Genomic DNA, 19226 nt, shown 5'->3' with positions numbered 1-19226 from the left:
TGGCAGGAGTTCTAGCTGGTGTGGCTGAGCCCCACTTTACCAGTTTACCCCTTTGAAAATGGCCCTTGATAACAATGTCATCGCAATCCCAACAAACAGATCTTTCAGTGACCTCCCAGCTCCCTCAGCCAAGAGCTTCCACCATTAGTGCTTAGACTGAAATTCTTGGGAATGACCCACAAAGCATTGGCAAGTCCTTAGAATGATCTTAAATTATTATGCCCAAATTTGGCTCAGATTATACTGATGTTGCTGCATTTCAGGCATTCTTTGGCTAATGAGTTAGTGTCAGCTGCTATCGCCCTTAGGTGAGTGGTCAGACCTTACTATTCTTCTGTCAGGCCTGGGCTGAGGTCTATGGTGGGGTATGAAGAGACAGCTCACCATCCTAGAAGGTCTAGCACTATCCCACACTCCTCTTCCAGTCCTGGTCCCTAGGACCCAGCTACCTTGTGATGGGGGGTGGGGGGGTAGAGTTCTGGGAGTCCCTCCCTGGACATTCCAAGGAGTTGGTCCTAATTGTTTAGGATTCCTGGGGTAAGAAGAGCTGGAGGAGGTCAGGACTCCTGGAGTTTGGGAGGTGACAAATGGAATTCCTCTCCCATTTCGGTAACATAAATGATGAATTTTGTGTATCACAACTTGAAATATTTCCACGACTGCCTGGGACTTCCACATACCCACTGCCTACTCTGTCAGGGATTAGGTTGAAAGACAAAAGAAGAGTAGGTAAGTCAGAGCAGTTCCTGCTGTTTGCCCTGAGTTGCATCCATTCCCTCCCATCCCGCCTCAGTCCACTCTACATGGCTTCACACCACCCCCGGCCATCCTTAGCTGGAAAAAACACCCACTAGAAGACCTTGCCAAGCCCCTATTTACAAGCTACAGGAGGCTAGCCACCTCAATCCAATTCTTCTCAGTAAGGCCTGGGCCCTGGAGGAGCTGGGAAAGGCCATCTTATCCATCCCTCTGCCCCTACATGAGACTGCTCTTGAAAAATTCAGGTGGACCTTTCGATGGGCAGGGTTTGAGATCGGGGTCTATCCAGGCGTCCACATGCAGAATGCCCTCTCACAGCATGTCCGAGATCAGGGAACGATATTTCCTGAGCTTGGCAGAAAATGTCAGACTGACCTTTGCCTTTTTCCCAGGTTTTTCATCACTTTCTCACTCAGCCTTCCCTCCTCCACCAAGGCCCCACACTCCTTCAAGAGGGCTGGGCCCAATGAGAGGGTCACAGTCCAAGTGGTCTCTGGAACTAAGAATATGGAAGATGTGTCCACTGGGCTTGGTTTCCCTGAGCAACCCCCTTGCTGCCATGGCCTCAGTCCCTAGATGATGCTAGTGATGCCAGCTGGCTTCCTTTGGCCAGACTGCCTACTGCTGGGTGCTGTTTACATCTCAGGGGAGGGAGATGAGAAAAGCCCATATCCAGACCTCTCACCCTCAGACATTCCTCACTGGGGCCTTATCTGAAGGGGGCATTGCCATGTCAGTGGTTCTCAACCTGTGGTTTTCAGAAACACTGTTCTGATCAAATATACCCTTTCACAGAGATTCTGTGTGCATTAGCCCAGCTGGAATCCTGAAAAGACGTGGAAGAATGAAACCTGCTTGGTATGAGGTCATCCAAGGTTTTCCTAACACATTTGTGCATGGACCTGTTCCACAGTACACTGCAGGGCTGGTATTCAGCACCAATACAGTTATTGTTGGGTGTCAAAATAGTATTCTTGAACTGGCAGGTAAAGAGCCCCAAGCCTGTCCCCAGAGTCCTCCAGCCACCCCCGCCCCTCTCCCTCAGTTCTGCCCCCAATCCAGTATCTACCTGTCCTGTCCAATATGGTAGCCACTGGCCACAGGTGGCTATTTAAATTTTAACTACTTAAGTAAAATTTAAAATTCAGTTCCTCCATTGCACTGGCCACATTTCAAGTGCTCAGTTGGCACATGTGACTGTGCCGCTGCCTACTGTATTGGACAGCAACAGAGAGGGAACATTTCCATCACCACAGAAACTGGACAGCAACTAATGCCTAGCACAGCAGGCCTTGGGGACCTGTTTTGGGCTATGTCTGTGCTGTCTGTGACTGTGCTGTGCCACCTGTTAACTTCTTGGCACAGCACCTGAGTACACATGCACATGAGTTCAGGAGGACATATGGTCTATGGCACATTCCTTAGAAGAACTCACAACCTAACACACCCCAGGCCCCAGAAGCCCAAATTCAACTCACAGCCCTGACTATAAAACCAAGGGCAAGTGTCTCTATTTACATAGGCATGTCCCTGTGCGATTGACTGTCCCCTCGTCCTGTCATCTTCTCCATGAACATAATTGAAAGGATTCTGCAACAGGTGCATGTCACTGCTCACCCCAAAATCAAGCTCAGGCAGGATGCCAAGAATGAGTCCATTAGAATGTCTCTACAAAAAGTAAAACCATCTGCAATTTATCTCTAAAGAAAAGGTCACACCCCTTATAAACAATTAACTTTTTATAAAAAGACAAATGTACAAATTTACAGACATGTACATATGTGATCACACATGACTTAGTGGTCAGATGGCGTTTTCCAATTTTAAAAATTTTCCAAGGCGCTCACACTTCCCTCCCTGGGCCTCCTGAGGGCTGCTGGGGCCTGCCTGAGGGGGCAGGTGGGCGCAGGGCAAGGCACTGTATAAATAAATGCAAAGTCCAAGAGCTTAGCGGAGACGTTAGTGTACACCTCTGATCAGAAATGTGGCAAGTTCCACAAGAAAAAGTGCCATGTTTTTTCCCGAGCCCCTCAGCCCGAGCAGGGAGCAGGGCAGAGCTCCTCCGAGGCTGAGGGAGTACTGTCCCGCAGGACCCCACTTTTCCTTCACATTTCACTGGCTTTGGAACAGTCCCCAGGGCTCAGCTGGGAAGGGAGGTGGTTCTTTGGGAACAGGATTCACTTAGTGCAATTGTCTCTTAGTGCAGAGCCAGCCCTGGGGTCGGTGCTGTGCTTTTCTGAGGTCACTGGTCCATTCCCTTGGGCCAGCTCAGTGACAGTGAGACCCTCTCCAGGCAGCTGGGCATAGAGGGGAAAGCTGGAGGCTGACTCCTTTCTGAGACTTCCACCTGACACACCAATCTCAGAACCCCATCTTCCGAGGAGGCAGGGCCAGCATTACCCCCACAAGATGAGCCCAGACCTTGGCCTGGCAGGCCCCAAGAGGCCACCGTCCCAAGGAGGGAGGCCCCATCCCCACTCGGCAGTGGGGTCACGCTTTGCCATGTCAAAAGGGCCCACAGGAGTCCTGCTTCTCTGCACCACAGTCACCATGATGCCAGGTCCTGCTCACCTAGGGGAGTAAAAGGGGGCCAGGGGCCCAGCTATGGAGCACAAGGAATGGCCTGGATGGAGGGCAGCCTGACTGGGGTCAACAGGCTGTCCAGCCAGCTGGTGTCCATGTTCTTCAGATCTGAAGATATCAGCCCAATATACCCTAGAAGATGTGAAGAAGATTGTGTGAGGATGAGGGTGGGGGCAAGTGTGTTCCTCCTCGACCCCCCAACCCTATCCCTGAAGGCCACAGACACAGCAGCCTCTGCTCTCCACCCCATACAGCGAGCCGCCGTCATCTTTAGGTAAACTGAGGGCACGGGAGCAGCAGCGAATTCACAAGCTGTCTGTACCCAGATGAGTTTAAGAAGGATGCTTTACTTCTGCTGCTCCCTGGCTCTGCCCCCAAGCCTTCCCCACCTCCCACATGGATCCTGGGGTTTCTTACCCCCATGGCTGTCGACTTCTGTCTCCTCCTTGCAGCTGAAGTCTCCATAGACAGAGGGGGGCTGGGCCCCAGGTTCATTGAGCAGGTATCCCTTGCCATCCACGTTTGTCGGCTGCCACCCCGACTGCTCCAAGAACTGGAGACAGAGGAACAAGAAGCCATCAGCTCACTTCCAGTACAGACTCGCCCTGTGGCCCCACCCTTAGTGAGCCAAAGCTTCCCAGCCAGGATCATACCCTGGCCATTTTCACATTCTCAGATGGAAGCAGACGTGGAGTGCAGTTAGGACAGGGGCCTGGGAGGTGAGGGTCTGCCCTACACACACACTCCTCATCCAGCCTCTGGCACAGAATATCCGAGACTTCCCTTTCAACTGGGTAGGGACAGACCAACTGGGAGTCTGGCTTAAAGCAATGGTTAGCATAGTAAGTCAAGAAAAGATGACTAGAAAAGCTAGAGATAGGAACCATACTCATGTCTCAATTTTCTGTGCTGATGGAACAGAGTCTGGGTACAACTACTGCAAAAACTTTTGTATATTCACTTTTTTTTTTTGAGGAAGATTAGCCCTGAGCTAACATCTGCTGCCAATCCTCCTCTTTTTTTTTCGCTGAGGAAGACTGGCCCTGAGCTAACATCCATGCCCATCTTCCTCTACTTTATATGTGGGACGCCTGCCACAACATGGCTTGCCAAGCGGTGCCATGACCGCACCTGGGATCCGAACTGGCGAACCCCAGGCTACTGAAGCGGAACATGCGAACCGAACCACTGTGCCACCCAGCCAGCCCCAATATATTCACTTTTAAAACAGAAGCAGAAAAAAACCCTGGAGGATAATTTGGTAAAAAAAACAAAACAAAAAAACAAACAAAAACAAAAGCCATCATATTACAGATCCCAAGGCTGATTATTGAAACCTGATGTGCATTTCCCAAACTAGCAGGGCTGGGGCACGCTGGGGTGGAGGACACTCACCAGCCACCCAGCGTTGATGGCGGCTGACTCAGAGTGTCTGAGGCCCTGAGGCCTGCACCAGAACAGCCTGTTGGAAATTAGGCCTCCTACCTGTCCTCACTTCCACACTATTTTTCCCATTCAGCCAAGGAGGGCAGTGGTCCCCAGGCACATGGATATGGTGGCACTTGTAGGACTATGCAAGCAGCCAGGTCACAGCAGCAGCTGCCTACCCTCCAATCTGGAAGCTCTCACTGGGTCTCTCTCCTCACTGAGAGGCAGCTACTTCAAAAGAGTGCCCAGGGAGAAAGGGGCTTACCTTCATGATGTCGTCAGTTAATTTCCCTTCCTCGTCCTCGTCTGTTGCAGCTGTGGATGGGGAAGGGCAGAGAGGTTGGCTGGCAGTCACCTAGGCTCATCCTGCAGTTCCAGCCCCACTAGATCCCCCTGCCCCTTCACATGCACACACACACTGGCCTCCCAGCGGACATCTGCCTGCCATAGAGATTCCAGAACAGGACACTGTCGTGGTGACTCAGCCTCCCCAACCTTGAAGCCACACCTCTTCCTACCCCTTGCTTCCTTCCTTACTCTCAGAGACTGAGCTGCAGAGGGGGCAGGAGAACCAGCAACCTTAGACCAAAATGCAGCCCCTGGCCCCCTTCCTCCTTCTCTCCACCACAGTCAGCTCAGTGCCAGCTGGAGTTCTGAGCATCTTTTCTTCCTCAGGAAATCCCTCCCAGGACCCAGTCAGGCAGGCAGGCCAGGCCCCAGAAGCACGAACCTTCAGAGGTGGAGGGCATAGGCGACACTTGGAAGCTGTACAGGTCACTGGTGCTGTCCGGCACAATTTCCCCTGGCATGTGCCAGTCGGGGAGAGTGCTACTTACAGCACATGATGACAGCACTGAAGGACAACAGAAACCACAGGTCAGAGCTGTGTGCTTTCTTAGTTTGCAAGACATCCAGCATCCCCTACCCTGCAGCCTGCTCCAACAGGCCACCATCCACAGACATAAAGCCTCCTATACCCAAGCAAAAGAGACATCCCACCGACCTGGGTGTTCCCCTGCCAGACTTGGAGTAAGGGCCCCACCTCACCTGGAGTAAGGGCCCGTTCAATCTCCAAGTCCTGCCCCATGTAGCTCTGAGCTGTGTAGCTGCTGTGGTCATCAGGCAGGGTGGAGCTGCTGAGTCCATCAGAGAAGGTATCAGGGCTGGAGTCCCCACATGACTACAGAAGGACAAAGAAGCTTAGGCCCAGGCTTGCTGTGGCACTTCTTCCACTGCCCACCCTGACTCACAGGTGACCAAAGGCCAGCTGCTTAGGAACACACTCACCTTCCTCTTGGCCTTGCTCTTAGCATCTCGGCTAGACTTGGACTTTCTCTCTGTGGGACAGATAGGCTGTCAGCCTTGGTACAGGCATGCCAGCCCCAGCTGCCCTTCCTCCTCCCTCCTTCCCTCCCTGAGGGCTTCCCGAGGACCCAGAGCCCTTGGATACCTTTCCTCTGGTTCTTGGTCAGGGGTGGAAGCATCCGGTACACCCGCACAGCTGAGCTGCCCTTGTTCCTGCTCTGGTCCTTCACCTCCTCAATGTCTGGCAGGGAGTTCATGGCGCAGCGAAAGTTGGCCTTCCATGTCTTGGGATCTGGCTCCTTTTCCCCTGCTTTGTATCGGCCTAATGGGCAGGAGAGTGAAGAGGATCGTCAGGGCCATGGGTGGGGATCCTCGGCTGCCCCCTGGCCGGGGAGGAGGAAGGCAAGAGTACCCCTAAATTCTCATGCTGCCAGAGATCCACACTGGTCAAACCAGCAGGTATTCCTGGGTGACACTCTGCAGGCCCTGGGCCCTGGGGCTTCTTAAATGCCCAGACTTGGCTCAAACACATCAAGCAGGCCTCACTGAAGGGGCCAGCCAGAAGCACTAGAGGGCCCATACACCCAAAAGTGCTATCTTTGTCCCGGACCATGCCCAGTCTCCTTGCTTGGGCTATCAGCAGCTAGAGGATAGGGACTGGGGCTTATCTGATATTTCCAAACATGGTAGTAGACACAGAGTAGGCATCAAAGAACAGTTACTGATAGGTGGACTGACTGGTCTGAGATGGGCCAAGAGCCCCATCCCTCAAGAATAAAAGGAGGCTGCCAATCAGATGGACCTTGGGCCAAGGACTTTGGTCAACATCAAGAAAAAGGAAGGCCTGGGTCTCTTTTAGTGTCCTGGCTCATAGCTGCTTTTGCCAGGGAGAACCTTAATCCAGCCACAACCTGAAACCACACTTTCTAAGATTTTCACAGATCTTCACAGATTCCTTTGTTGAAATGATGGACCCTCTCCCCAGAAACATAGGTCTGCCCTGTCCACCCCCTGAATTCTATACACCTTCTTAGGGAGCTCAGAGACGCCAATGAAGAGCCTTTCTATTAACAGAAGTGCCTCCTCTTGTCCTTCCCTGGCCCCTGGGACTCCTGGGCTGAAGTCCAAGGCACACACCTGTGTGAATGGCCCAGCTCCGGAACAGACAGGCATCCTTGTTGATGTCCCAGCCATGCTTGGCAGCGTGCTTCCATGGGATCTGGAAGATCATCTCCTCCTGAACAGCACACACGCATACACATAAGGCTGTGTCAGCTGAGACCACAGGTTTTTGGCCTGAGTCTGCCCTGCCCAGCCCCCCAGGTCTGGGAAAAGGCTGACTTCCCCTTTTCACCCTGACATCTGGCTTGGGTTGACCCATCCTGAGATTGGCTTAAATCAGCTGCTCCATCACTCTGGATCTCTCAGAAGTGGCCCTGGGTTCTGATGAGCTGTGCCACCCTCAGCTCAGCAAAGACCTCCCTCTGCCTGTTACAGATGTGCTAGGACCCATACAGAGCACCCTGGGATGCTTCTCTCTGGCTTGTCAGCACCAACATGGAAGTGAGAACTCCATCAATTAGATGGGGCTGCTCTACAGCCATACACTTGAGGGAGCCTTGGGCCAGACTTGGATGCTGACTACCTGTGTGACCCTGGCACTGTCACTGTTCCTCTTTGTCCCTCATTGTTTTCTCTGCTGTGAAATGACAAAACACAGTGACAAATATAAAGACTGAGGTCTCACTGTTATTACTGGTGGTTAACAGTATGGATTTTTGAGTCAGACTGCTCAGGTTCAAATCTTGGCTTTATCACTTTTTATGTGATCTCATTATCTACCTCTCATAGCCTCAGTTTCCTTATCTGAAAATGGAGATATTAACCGGATCTACCTCAAAGGGCTATTTTGAAGATTAAATGACACAACGTAAGTAACATATTTAGCATCGTACCATGCTTCTAGTGAGTGTACAGTAAGCATTAGCTATTATTATGAATACTATTATTACTATTAAGTTTGCAGGGTCTATATTGCCCTTTGTGCACCAGCAAGAGGCTTCTTGGGCCTGGGCAACTGGTGCAAGGTTAATTCTTGGGCTCCCTGCTGAGTCAGCCACCTTCCTGCCAGCAGTGCCCACTTCTCTGTCTCCCATCTGTCTGACTGGAGCCCTGTAGATGCTGTGTGTATTTGTAGGAGTCTCCCTCAGGAGAGACGAGAACTCCAGCTCTGCAGATTCTGGGAGAGTCCTGCTGCTGGGAACTGTCAGTGCCCTCAGGTGGGTGCCCTGTCCATACCTTGAGAAGGGAGGAAAGCAGAAGTCGGGCAAGTGGGGCGCAGGGTTGGGCCTCCTACACCCCTTGCATGCAGGAGCCACTGGGAAACACATCTGCCTGCTCCCTATCACTTCCCTTTTCTAGCTGCATCTGAAGCTTTGGTCCCCCAAAGAAAATGGGTTAAAATAGTGGCAGAAAAACCCAAAGAGTTACACTCACTTTATTAATCCAGATCAGCCCTGGGATTTGGTTGGAATTAATCTGCATCTCTAGCCAGGGTCTCATGCGCATCCGAGTGATGGGCATGTTGGCTGTAAAGAGAAGACAGAAGGCTCCTGTTTGGAATCTATTGAGCAGCCACTGGGCACTACCCTGCCCCACCCCAGGTCATTCAGATACCCTCCCCTACCTTCAGCCAGGTCCCAGGTACTCCACGAGGGAGGGACTTTCACTGGAATAAAACTGCCCTCCAAATATTTTCAGCATCTTGGGCAAAAACACTTCTGCCCCTTCCTTCACCCCCTCCTAGACAGTCTTGGGAGAAGACAGGCTTGCCAGTGATAGTTTCAGGATTTACGTGCAGGAAAAAGAGACAAAATACACAGATACCAGAACTTTTCTCCCCAAATTCGAATCCTTTGGGAAGGAAGGGGATTCTTTTGCTTGATGCCAAGAAATTTCCCTACTAGAGTTGTTGCCACTAACTGTGTGCCTTCCTCGAAGGGCAAGCAATCACCCTGCACCCTGGACGTCCTCTCCCCACCGCCACCCCCATCTGTTCTACGCCTTCCTGACAGCCGCGGTGCACAGGCCAGGACGCTAACCCTTCCTGCCTGGCTCCCCTCCTAGGGCGAAGTGGCCCAAGGAACACCTGTGGCGCCTCCTCCCGCAGCTCCAGCAGGTCCTCCAGCCACCCAGGGCAGCAAGCCTCAGCCCCCTCCCCTTGCACAGACAGCTTGAAACCTGGGCCCTGGCGCGGAGCTGGGACCGCCGAAAGCCGACGTCGGGAGCTTGGAGCGCCCACGCACGGACGCACACTCGAGTTCCCGGCACGGCTTGTAGACGCGCGCAACCAACATACCGAGCCAACCAGAGACCCCCGGCGGCTTCGCGCACACAGATCTGCGACAACGGCCAGACGCCAGCAACCTCGGCCGGCTGGGCGGGCCAAGCCGCGGCCCGCCCTCCCCGCGCTGCCGCTCGCCGCTCCTCCAGCGCCCTCCTGAGCCCGCTCGGGGACCCAGGCAACGCCGCGCGCCCGAGACTCTCCCGGCTGGGGTTTTCGGCCCCCACTTCCTGGTGCCCGGCGCCCCTTTGTTCGACGCCACCGGTCCCCACCGCAGCGAAGGCGGCTCACCTCTGCAGCGGCGCGATCCGGCAGCGGCGCCTGAGGGTCCCGGCGCGGCGGGGGCTGCTGTGCCGGCGCGGGGAGCGCTATTCCGGGTGGGAGCGGGGAGAAGGCAGAGGATGCCTGGGTCGCGGGGCTGCTGGGCACGCTGGTCTGGGCTTGGCACGGCTCCTGCTGGCCTCTGCTCCGCGCGACTGGGGCGCACGTCCTGCCTCGACGAAGGAGTGGCGCGCTCTGCCGGGGCAGCGGCGTCGGCGAGAAATCTAAACACTTAGCGGGATTCCCCCAACCCAGGCCGGGCCCCGCCTCTAAAGAGCCGCGAGGACGCCTATTGGCCCGCGGCGCCACATCATTTCGGAGAAATCAGGCTGTTGTAGAGCTAGCGGCGAAGGGGAAGTACAGGGCGGCTGCTCCTCCCCACCCCCTCCGGCCCGGCGCCACCGCCCCGGGACAACCGCGGGCCCGCCCCGCCCGCTCCCACTCCGCCCGCACAGGAGCTAGCCCGGGAGAAAAGCTGTCCTGGAAAGCCGAACGCCCTCGGCCCGCAGTTACTTCCCTCACTCCGCATTCTCCCAGCCTGCTAGCTCCTGGGACCACCTCTTCACCCTCCTCTCCGGGGGGTGGGGACATCAATCTCCCGAATGCAGGTGAGGGGCTTACCAGGCACCTGCCGCCCTCTTCAGAGTGAACACCGGGATGGAACCCCTGAAAAGCAGCCTGGTTCCTCAAGCCCGCTAATGGGGTGTCAAGAAGGGAGGATTATGACCCTCACGTTGCCCCCCTCTTGAGGGATGACACACCTCCAGATCACTCACCTGCCCTGGGGAAGTAAAGGAAAGCCTACGCTGCCTGGGATGCTGCCTTGGGGCTGCCGGAAAAGAGGAAATCCCAAGCTTGCTGCTGCTGGTGCAGCGCGCCTGCCAAGGGACTCGGGACCTCAGTTTCGTCAACTACAAAATAGTAATAGCCCTACCTTGCTGGTCCAGTGACAGAGAGAGATGGTGTCTGTAAAGCACCATGCCCCACTTAGGCAGCAGATGCTGCATGGTTTGCGAAGTCCCTGCTGGGAGTATAATAGAGACCCGGGAGACACCTCTCCCCCTTGCCGTCTACATCCTTGGGACTGCCCCACGGCTGGCTGGCGTTAGGGAAAGGGAGGAGAAGGGTTTCAGAGAATCCAGGACTGCTGAGTTGGGGTGGGGCAGCTTGGTCCCTCCTAGCACTCCTGCCTTAGTCCACCCTCCACATCCTCACATGGCGTTTGCAAGGGAGCTTCTCAGTGGCAGCCTTGGTGTTGCTTCTGGGTCCTCAGAGGTTGGCCCAGAGAGGTTCTTGGCAGTGTGAGGTTATTGCTTAGGGCTGGCCAAGGCCACGGGTCTAGCCAAAGGGTTGGGAGCCCAGGTCACAGGCCACTTGGGAAGGGCAGCTGCTTAACTCACGCTTACAACTAGACCTTGCTCCCCTTTGTACTTCTAGAGGCTGGCCTGTGTTCATTTTCCATCTATAACTGGCCCAGCAGGCTCCTTCCTTCACCGACCCCCGACCCCCAAAGGTGCTGACTCAGAAGTTAATTGCTCTTCCAAGCAGGGCTGATTGTGTCACTCCCTGCACCTCAGCTCTCCTTCCACAGCAGCACCCAGTTGCAACCATGCAGGCTATAAATAGACACATTGATGCAGTATTCCACCTGTCAGTCATTCTACTGCCTCCCTCCCACAGAGGAAATGGATGGGTTAATCCAATTCTGCTGCACCAGAATCTGATGCTGTCAATAATGCCAAGCTTGGTTCCCAGGAGACCAACACGAATGGGTCAGAGCCATCTCCAGACAGCAGTGGGTGCAGGAGCTGGGAGAGGCAGAGGCAGGAGGAACTGCGAGGAATGAGCCTAGCTGGGTGGTAAGCAAAATTGAAGGTGCTGGGGCCCTGGAAGGCGGAGAAGGGTTGGAGTGCTTTAGGTGACAGATGGGAGCAGGAACCCACTACAGAGACTGAGACCATCTGAGCAAGAAGAGCAGAAAACAAGTGGTTTCTGAGTTGTTAAGTCTGTTCTCTGTGCAGCAAATGGATGCTTGTCGTCTCTAAGAACCTGTCACAGCCACTGGAAAATTCAGAATGAGATTAGGGGGAGGAAGTTTGCATCCGTGTGGCCTGAGAAATTGATCAAAATGACCCTATGAAGGCAACAGGAGTCTGTAAAAAGTGCTTTAAAACAAGAACTTTATTTTAATTCACAGATAATCATCTGTATGTGCATCTGTATATATAATGAGCATCTTTCCATGTCATGAAATCTACTTCTGCAATATCATTTGTAATGGGTATATATTATTCCATCATAAGGATAAATAAAAATTTACCCAATTAATCCCCTATTGTAGGACATTTAGGTTATTTCCATTTTTTCATAATACAACACTGTGTAGCTAAATCTTTGAACACATCATTAATTTTTTGCTTAGGAAAAATTCCCCAATGTTAGGATTTACCAAAGAAATTGTCATTTACATCTTTGAAATGTTCTTTGACTTTTTTTTTTTCACTTTTAACTTTAGGGATTCTTATTTTATTTTGAAGTCTATAAGAATCTGCTTATCATGATTGGGGGTGTCCAAATCAGCAAAATAAAGCCAACCCCTATGTAAGCTCCTCAAATTTTTATTGGAACTGGTCTTGATGAGTGCCATTCTAAGATGTAGCACACATTCCCTGTGATCCTAAGCAGAATGGTCTTCCCTAGGTTGTTCTTAGTAATTCAGGGTGGGCCCTTCCCCCTCTCTGACTCAAAACACTCATCTTCTGTAATCCCAGCCATCCCCTCTGGGCAGGTGACCTCCAAACCCAAGCTCTAGCTGCCTTCTGTACATTCCCTACAACCCTATCCACAGAGTCACACACACAAGCAGAACTCTTGGTCTCCCCTTTCCACACTGCTCCCAGCAGCTTTCTCTCTTGCAAATTCCAGCTCCCTCCCTGGTGAAGTCTTTCCCAAGCTCCTCCCCTCTTTGCCTCACCTGACCCTTGTGGGGGGGGGTCTTCCCTCCTTGCATAATTCCTGTCTTCACATTCCAGGACCTGACTGTTGTGGCCGGTCTTCTCTTGGGCCTCCCTCCTCATCAGGCCTGCCCCTCCCGGTACCTCTGCACTAGGATGATCTTCCTAACTTTAATGATCTCCCTAACATTGAGGTCCACCAAGGAGCGTTCTGAGTTCTCCCAGACTCCTTAGCCCCATATTCAAATCACTGCTCACTCTAGTCCCAGGGGTCCCATTCCAACCTTCTCTTCCACAGCTCCTCTACCCTTGGCAGTAACTAAAGGGCAGTGGAAAAAGAACACAGGATTTGAGTCTGAAAACCTGGGTTCTTGTGCTTTTGCTACTTGCTGTGTGACCTTAGACAAGTTCCTGTCCCCCTCTGGGTGTCAGTTTTCTCATCTGTAAAATAGAGATACTCTCTGCACATCTCTCCTAATTGTTGTGGAGATGAAATTAGATAGACTATCAAACTCCTTTCGAAACTGTAAATCATTAGTCAAATGACATGTGTTAACAGTAATGCATGAACCTTTCAATGCATTTCCATTCTCTGAACAGACTTTTTGTTTCTCCTCATGTCTTTGTTCCTTCCATCTGCTCCTCATCCCTGACTTCCTGGGATACTTATCAACACTCACCTCTCTCTCCTTCTCTCTGTCTCTGTTCTCCCCCTCTCACCCCTACCCCCACCCCCACCCCCTCAAACACACACTTCAATTTCAGTCTTTGTTTTAAGGCCCAGAGCAAATGCCTGGTCTTCTAGTACCCCCAAGGCAGCCAACTAGAAGTCCTTCCCCTCCTCAGAAACCCTGGCCCTTAGCTTTCATGTTGCCTTTTCTCCACTTATCACTTTCTGGGTAGTGACCTTGTGGGGAACAAAGTCTGCATTTTTCTGCAAGAGACCTGAGCCAGGGTCCTCACACCTGCAGCTGGAGTTGGCTGGGAGTCAGCTTTGGAGCCAATCTCACTCACAGGATGCCTCCCATCTACACTGTCACTCAATAAGGGTAAATATATTGTGCACTTTCTCCCTATTAGGCCCTGGGGTTTCTAGGCTGGCAGGAGGGGCGGACTGGCCGGCAGAGCCTCCTTTGAGATGATTTCTGCCATCAGGATGCCGGAGGCAAGATCACCCCTGTGGAAGCCTCTTCCCTGATGGACCAGACCTTGTCCCCAGTCCCCTCCCTAGGCTCTCAGAACACACTGTGCACCCCCTATGTGGGCTCCAGTTAGTCCTGAAGTGCAGGACCCAGCGAGGCTTTAACTAGGTTTTTGAGAGTAGGGGGCCTGCTTCCCAGAGAAGAGGCCACAATCTCCAAAGTAGATGAACCCCCAGCAGGTGTGACAGCCTTCCAGGTTCAGAGGGGGGGTTCTTTTAGATGCTCAAAGTCCCTCCCAGCCATCATCTCTATTTTCACAGCAAACCTGGGAAGCAGGCAGTCCTAAACTATAAAGTATGCAGCACCAGTCAGGCATAAAATCATCCGAAAACTTGAACATAGAATCCAGGCATAATCACCCTGCCTGAAAGGAGCCCAGTCGGAGAGAAAGACAGTCGTTTCTTAATTCATTCAAAAATAGGAATCGCACTCCTGCTCTGGGTCAGCTCCAGGTTTGGCCCTGGGGATATGCTGGGGCACGAGACTGGCCCCTCCCCTCTCACAGCTCTGGCAAAATGCTGTATGACACAGCAGAATAAACGTTGTGCTGTTATAAAAGCCCTAAACGCAGAGTGGGAGGCTGCTGATGGCTGGAAAAGCACTAGGGGGTCTTGCGATGTTAGAGTGGGCTGAGGAATTGCTCCAGCGCTCTGGGCTGTTCCGGAACCCCGGAGGTGGAGCGGGGCGTCAATGTGGGCTGCCGCTGATGCCCTGTGCAGTTTCATTTCTTATAAACACTGCTTTGGGAGGAAAGAGGCCTCAGCTTCCCATCCGCCCCCTGGGGCCCCGAGGAGGCGGGGAGGGGGGGGGCGCGGCTCTGGGGCCAGGCCCGGCGGCCTCGACCTGGAGTGGGACTGGAGCAGCACCCTCCTCCTCCGCGTGAATGGGTCCCACAGCGCGGCCTCCGCCCACTGTCGTCAGCCCGGAGCGCCGATGGCAGCTTCCTGGCCTTTATGGGGGCAGCAGCACCCCTACTTCTGCTTGGGGGATCCGAGTTCTGGTTTGGAGCCCCTCGCCCCCAGGTGACCCACGATTGCGCTACCTGGGCCTAAGCTGGATGTGTTTTTGGAGGGGAGGGGGCACAAGTCTTTTGAGGCAACTTCCACATTCCTGCCGGCCCCGGGCTGGGGGTGAGTCGGGGTGAGCGGCGGCTCCGCGCTGGCCGGCTTCCTGGAAAGGGAGGGAGAGACGGAGAAAAGCAAAGCCTCCCAGCCGTGCTGCCCTGGTGGTTGCTGGGACCGCCCCTCCCCCTCCCCAGCTGGCTGCCGCGCCCGTGCCAGGCAGCTCACCTGCCCGCGGCCCAGGGCACTTCCTCCTCCTTCCCCGCCCAGCCTCTCGCTGCGGGTCCTGGTTTTGCAGCTAGCTTCGCAGCTGCAGGCTGTGTGCAACCTTGGGCGAGTTGTTAAACTTCTCTGTGCCCACTATACTCTCCCCTACGCACCGCTCCCCCCATGAAGCTAGCAACACTCAGGGTGCAGAGCTCTTTGTAAATGCCCCTGCCCTTCCTTCTTAGCCAACCCTTTGCCCCTTCCCCCAGCCTCCCGGGTTTGGCGGACACACAGTAGGCGCACAGAGATGGCGCCCACCTCTATGTTGCCGCGGGGAAAAGCCGCGTTGCGTCCCCACGCTGGGGCCCTCCGCCATCCGCTGCAGCCAGGACGACTCGGGTTAGACTCGAGGCTTTCCGATGGGAGGCAAGGTTGTGCTGAGCCACAGGGCGGACGATGCCCACCGGGGGTCAGCGCCGTGCCGAGCGCAGGCACTCAGAGGGCCCCCCAGCCCTGCGCCTGGGCACTGCGGCCGGGGGAGGCGCGGGGACACGGGTCGTGCCGGCCGCACGGGTCTGCTTGGCCCCCGCCCCCGCGCGGGGATCCGCGGGGCCGCGCTGGAGGGGCGGGGACTGGGTTTCGGTTTCTTGCAAACGCAGCGGCGACAGGGAAATCGAGGAGTTTCCGGGAACCGCGCCGGGAGCGCTGATGTTCGCGCGGCGGCAGGGGGGCGGGGAACAGGCAGGCGTCCGGTGTCGTGGGCCAGTGGCCCTCTGGAAGTTCCAGCGGGAGCAGGGGAAAACCGGCCCCGGAAAAGCCCCACCTGAATGCACCTGCTCCCAGCCTCCTCCCGAGTAGTGTTCCCACAGAAAGGGGAGTGCGGGGCGGGGGAGTTGAGGGGGCTTGTATACGCAGGAGAGGAGCGGACTGTGTGCAGGCAGGTGGAGTCTGAGGAATGGGGAGGGCCCCCTCAAACGCTGAGGTCCCCAGATGTACCAGTCACTGTCACATCCCTTTTTACTGTCTTCATAGCTCTTATCCTTGTTGAAATTAACCCTTTTGTGGACTTTATTTGTTGGAGGATTCCTCCTACATGACTTGGAGCCCCTTGAGGGTGCAGCCCTGTCTGCCTAGTCCAGCCTGCTGGGTCCCCAGGGCCTAGAAGGCGGCTAACCACAAAGAGGGTCTCAGTGAGTGCCTATTGAAGAAGTGAAGAAATGGAGTGAGTTAGAGGCATCTAGGGTGGACCTTCTGGCCTTCTGACCTGCTCCCAGGGGACCTCTGAACCGAGCTCTCCTAGCCCCCTAGCCCAGTCAGGTCCTGCTGATCCTCCCAGCTGGAGGCCCCACTCTGTAGGCGAGGCCTTAGCCCCTTTGTGGGGAGTCTCCCGTGGCTCCATGAGAACTGCCCTCCAGATGGGTTGGTGGGGCAGTGAGCAGACTATAGTCATCACAGAGGAATGCTGGCTGTGGGGGTCAGCCACTTCCTTCCCTCCCCAGGGCTTGCAGCTCAGGCCAGGGATGATTGTGGGTTGGGCCACGATCTGAGCCAAGGAGGCTGGGAGTTTGGAATGGTGAGGCAGAGTCCAGAACCCTCCTTGACCTCTTCAGACCAAAGCAATACCTGAGGTCAAGGTGGGTAGTGTCACCTGGAAGCCCATATCTCCTAAATTCTTGCTTTCGAGCCCCCAAGTCTGCATTAGGGGTCTCCTTCCTTATATCCCTGAGACAATGGCTCTTGGGAAAACAAATCAAATGAGTAGAACTCCCTCACTCCAGAAGAGCTGGGAGTGAGGCAGGTAGCAGTGGTGGCCACTCTGGCGGCAGCCAGCTAGCCAGGGGAGGGACAGGCAGATAGACCCTCAAGCATCCCTTGTCTAGGCCAGCATTGACTCCCTCTGGCCCAGGCTCAGGATGAGGCTGGCTGGCCTGGGAGAGGGCCAGGGAAACTCCAAATGCTGCAAGAGTGGAGCTTGTGCTGTGAGCACAGCCCCTGCTGACTCTGGTGACTCAGCCTGGGAATCCCTACTCCAGGGGCTGCCCTGGCAATAAGGCTCAGGACAGTGAGGGGGTCCCCTTAAGGGGACCAGTGACTATGGCAGCAGTTTAGTGAGGCCCCAGACCAGTAGTTCATTGTCCCCTCCTTCTCCTGTGGCCCAAGGCTGGACCCACTGATGCTGGTCCTTTGCCTAGTCCAAATAATATCTTTGAGGCAGGGAGCCCAACCCTGATCCTAGCCCATAAATTTGTCTTGGGAGAGGACCTGGCCTTAAGAATGTCCGTGTTGGGCTCCATTTGAGGTCATGTTTTAGAAACAGTAGATGTAGCTTAAGCTAGAACATATCAACAAGAATGTGTCTTTGTAACTTGGCCTCAGCAAGTGCCGAGTTATGGTTCATTCGTGGAAGGAAAGCAGGGCAAGAGGCAGGAGAAGAACAGGGAGGCCTGGTCGGTGCTCTGTTCTGTTCACTGCCATAGCCCTAGATCTAGCCTTAGCTGAACACAGCAGGTGCCCTATGAACCAGTGTGGCATGGATGGGGATGGATGGGTGGATGGATGATTCAGATTGTCTCAGCAGCGTGCACATCTTCCCTGAGGGTGTTGGCAACAAGAGAGTTTCCACAGAAACTCGTGGATGTCCCAAAGGAAGGCAGAGAGGGAGGGACTTGGCTTCCCTGAGCAGCACTATGGTAATTTCTGTCTGGTTCTGTCCCTCCAAGGGAACCTCTGCTCCCTTTCCCATAACGCTGTTCACATATGTGGCCCCTCTAAGTCCTGCAGAGAGACTGGGAGTTCAGTGACAAGGGCCAGCCAGGCACAGAACAAGGGGAAGGGGCTGTTACCATCAGGTGGGTGCTCTCTGCCTCTCCTGGAAGGTAGGTCCACAGAGGGGCTCCACTTAGATAGGACCTCAGCCAGATGTGAGAAGTTCCGGTCCATTGTCTGCATGAGTAAGTCCTCAGGAAAACATCTGTTGACTGACTGACCAACTGACTGGCAGGAAGGGTGAAGGATCAGCAGAGACCCACCTGCCTGGATGGTCCAGGAGAAAGCATGACTGTCTGCTCTCCAGCTTGGCAGGTGACAAACCACAGTGAGTGTGTCACCGTGTGAGATAGCCAATGTGAAATGCTGCTTTGGGAGTATTTCAGAGGACTGAGTTCGTATTGGGGGGCAAAACGGGCCAGGGTGTGCTGGGAGAAGGAGCTCTGAGCCAGGAGGCCTCTGGTGACTGGTCACCCTTAGGAAACAAAAGCCATTCTCCCTTCCTCAGGAACCCTCAAGAATGTTAGAGAGGACTTCCCACCACCTCATGGGCTGGAGCACACATATATTACTTTGCTTGTAGTGGAGTGGTGACTCCAGAAGGCTGAAGACTTGGGGGGCATCTGATGGTCATGGAATGTTGCTCAGCCCTGTGCCTGTGCCAGCCGTGTAGGGGACTTAGAAGTGAGCAGCCAAGGTCCCGACTGCTAACCTGGATGTGAGCTCTCCGAAAGCAGAGGATGTGGATGTTCTGGTCAGAGGCAACTCCCTGGCACCCAGCACACTCCTCACAAACAATAGGTACTTAGTAAGTGTGCTGTGTTTGCAGAATGAAAGATGTATGTCATGCCTGGAGGGTGAGGCAGAGTTGCTGGGGTGTGGGGATAGGAGCCTAGCCAGTGTTCACAGATGGCTACCCTGAGGAGCTGGCATTCAGCAGGGCCTTGAAGGATGAGTCAAAGTTTAATAGGCCAGCAGTGGGAAAGCGTGCAGGAACAGCCCAAGGAAGAGCCTGGAAGCTCAAAAGTGCAGGACAGATCCTGCTTGCTGCTCGCGATATAGACATATGTGGCTGGCCCAGGAGCTGAGGCTGGAGCAGTCAAGGGGGGCCACCCTGTGAAGAAGCTCGAATGCTGTACTTAGGTGTCTAGATTTTATCCTGTCATTCAGGGGCCTCTTTGGGGCAGGACCCATGGCTCCTCCTCTTCTGGAGAACCAGGGTCTATTATCAGATGTTTGTTGAAGTAAATTCGAGGGCAGGCCTGTGAGGGTAACCGGGAGTCTGACCTGTGCTTTA

General features: G+C 54.3%; 1 protein-coding gene and 1 long non-coding RNA gene across 4 annotated transcripts; both read right to left on the bottom strand.

Moving 5' to 3' along the window:
- Window positions 1–2480: 2480 nt before the first annotated feature.
- On the bottom strand, window positions 2481–10091 carry IRF1 (interferon regulatory factor 1). Of its 3 annotated transcripts, none has more exons than XM_070571114.1 (10): window positions 9710–10091; window positions 8572–8663; window positions 7213–7312; window positions 6221–6397; window positions 6058–6107; window positions 5818–5950; window positions 5501–5623; window positions 5036–5085; window positions 3760–3895; window positions 2481–3474 (listed from the first exon to the last, which is right to left on the bottom strand). In XM_070571114.1, the coding sequence occupies exons 2-10, from the start codon at window positions 8656–8658 to the stop codon at window positions 3362–3364; spliced, it is 969 nt and encodes a 322-aa protein (XP_070427215.1). In that variant the 5' UTR covers window positions 8659–8663; window positions 9710–10091; the 3' UTR covers window positions 2481–3361. The 3 variants fall into 3 exon arrangements, with proteins under 3 accessions (XP_070427215.1, XP_008536734.1, XP_008536723.1); XM_008538512.2 differs by having other exon boundaries at window positions 9434–9933; XM_008538501.2 differs by lacking the exon at window positions 9710–10091 and adding an exon at window positions 8762–9192.
- Window positions 10092–14285: 4194 nt separating this feature from the next.
- On the bottom strand, window positions 14286–15747 carry LOC139075098 (uncharacterized). The gene is made up of 2 exons (XR_011525146.1): window positions 15482–15747; window positions 14286–15065 (listed from the first exon to the last, which is right to left on the bottom strand). It is a non-coding gene; the product is annotated as an uncharacterized lncRNA (long non-coding RNA).
- Window positions 15748–19226: the final 3479 nt, after the last annotated feature.

The sequence above is a fragment of the Equus przewalskii genome, chromosome 13 (assembly GCF_037783145.1).
Source record: "Equus przewalskii isolate Varuska chromosome 13, EquPr2, whole genome shotgun sequence".
NCBI classification, from domain to species: Eukaryota; Metazoa; Chordata; class Mammalia; order Perissodactyla; family Equidae; genus Equus; species Equus przewalskii.
Note: the sequence above shows the minus strand (reverse complement) of the source record. Positions and strands in the feature narration are given on the sequence as shown.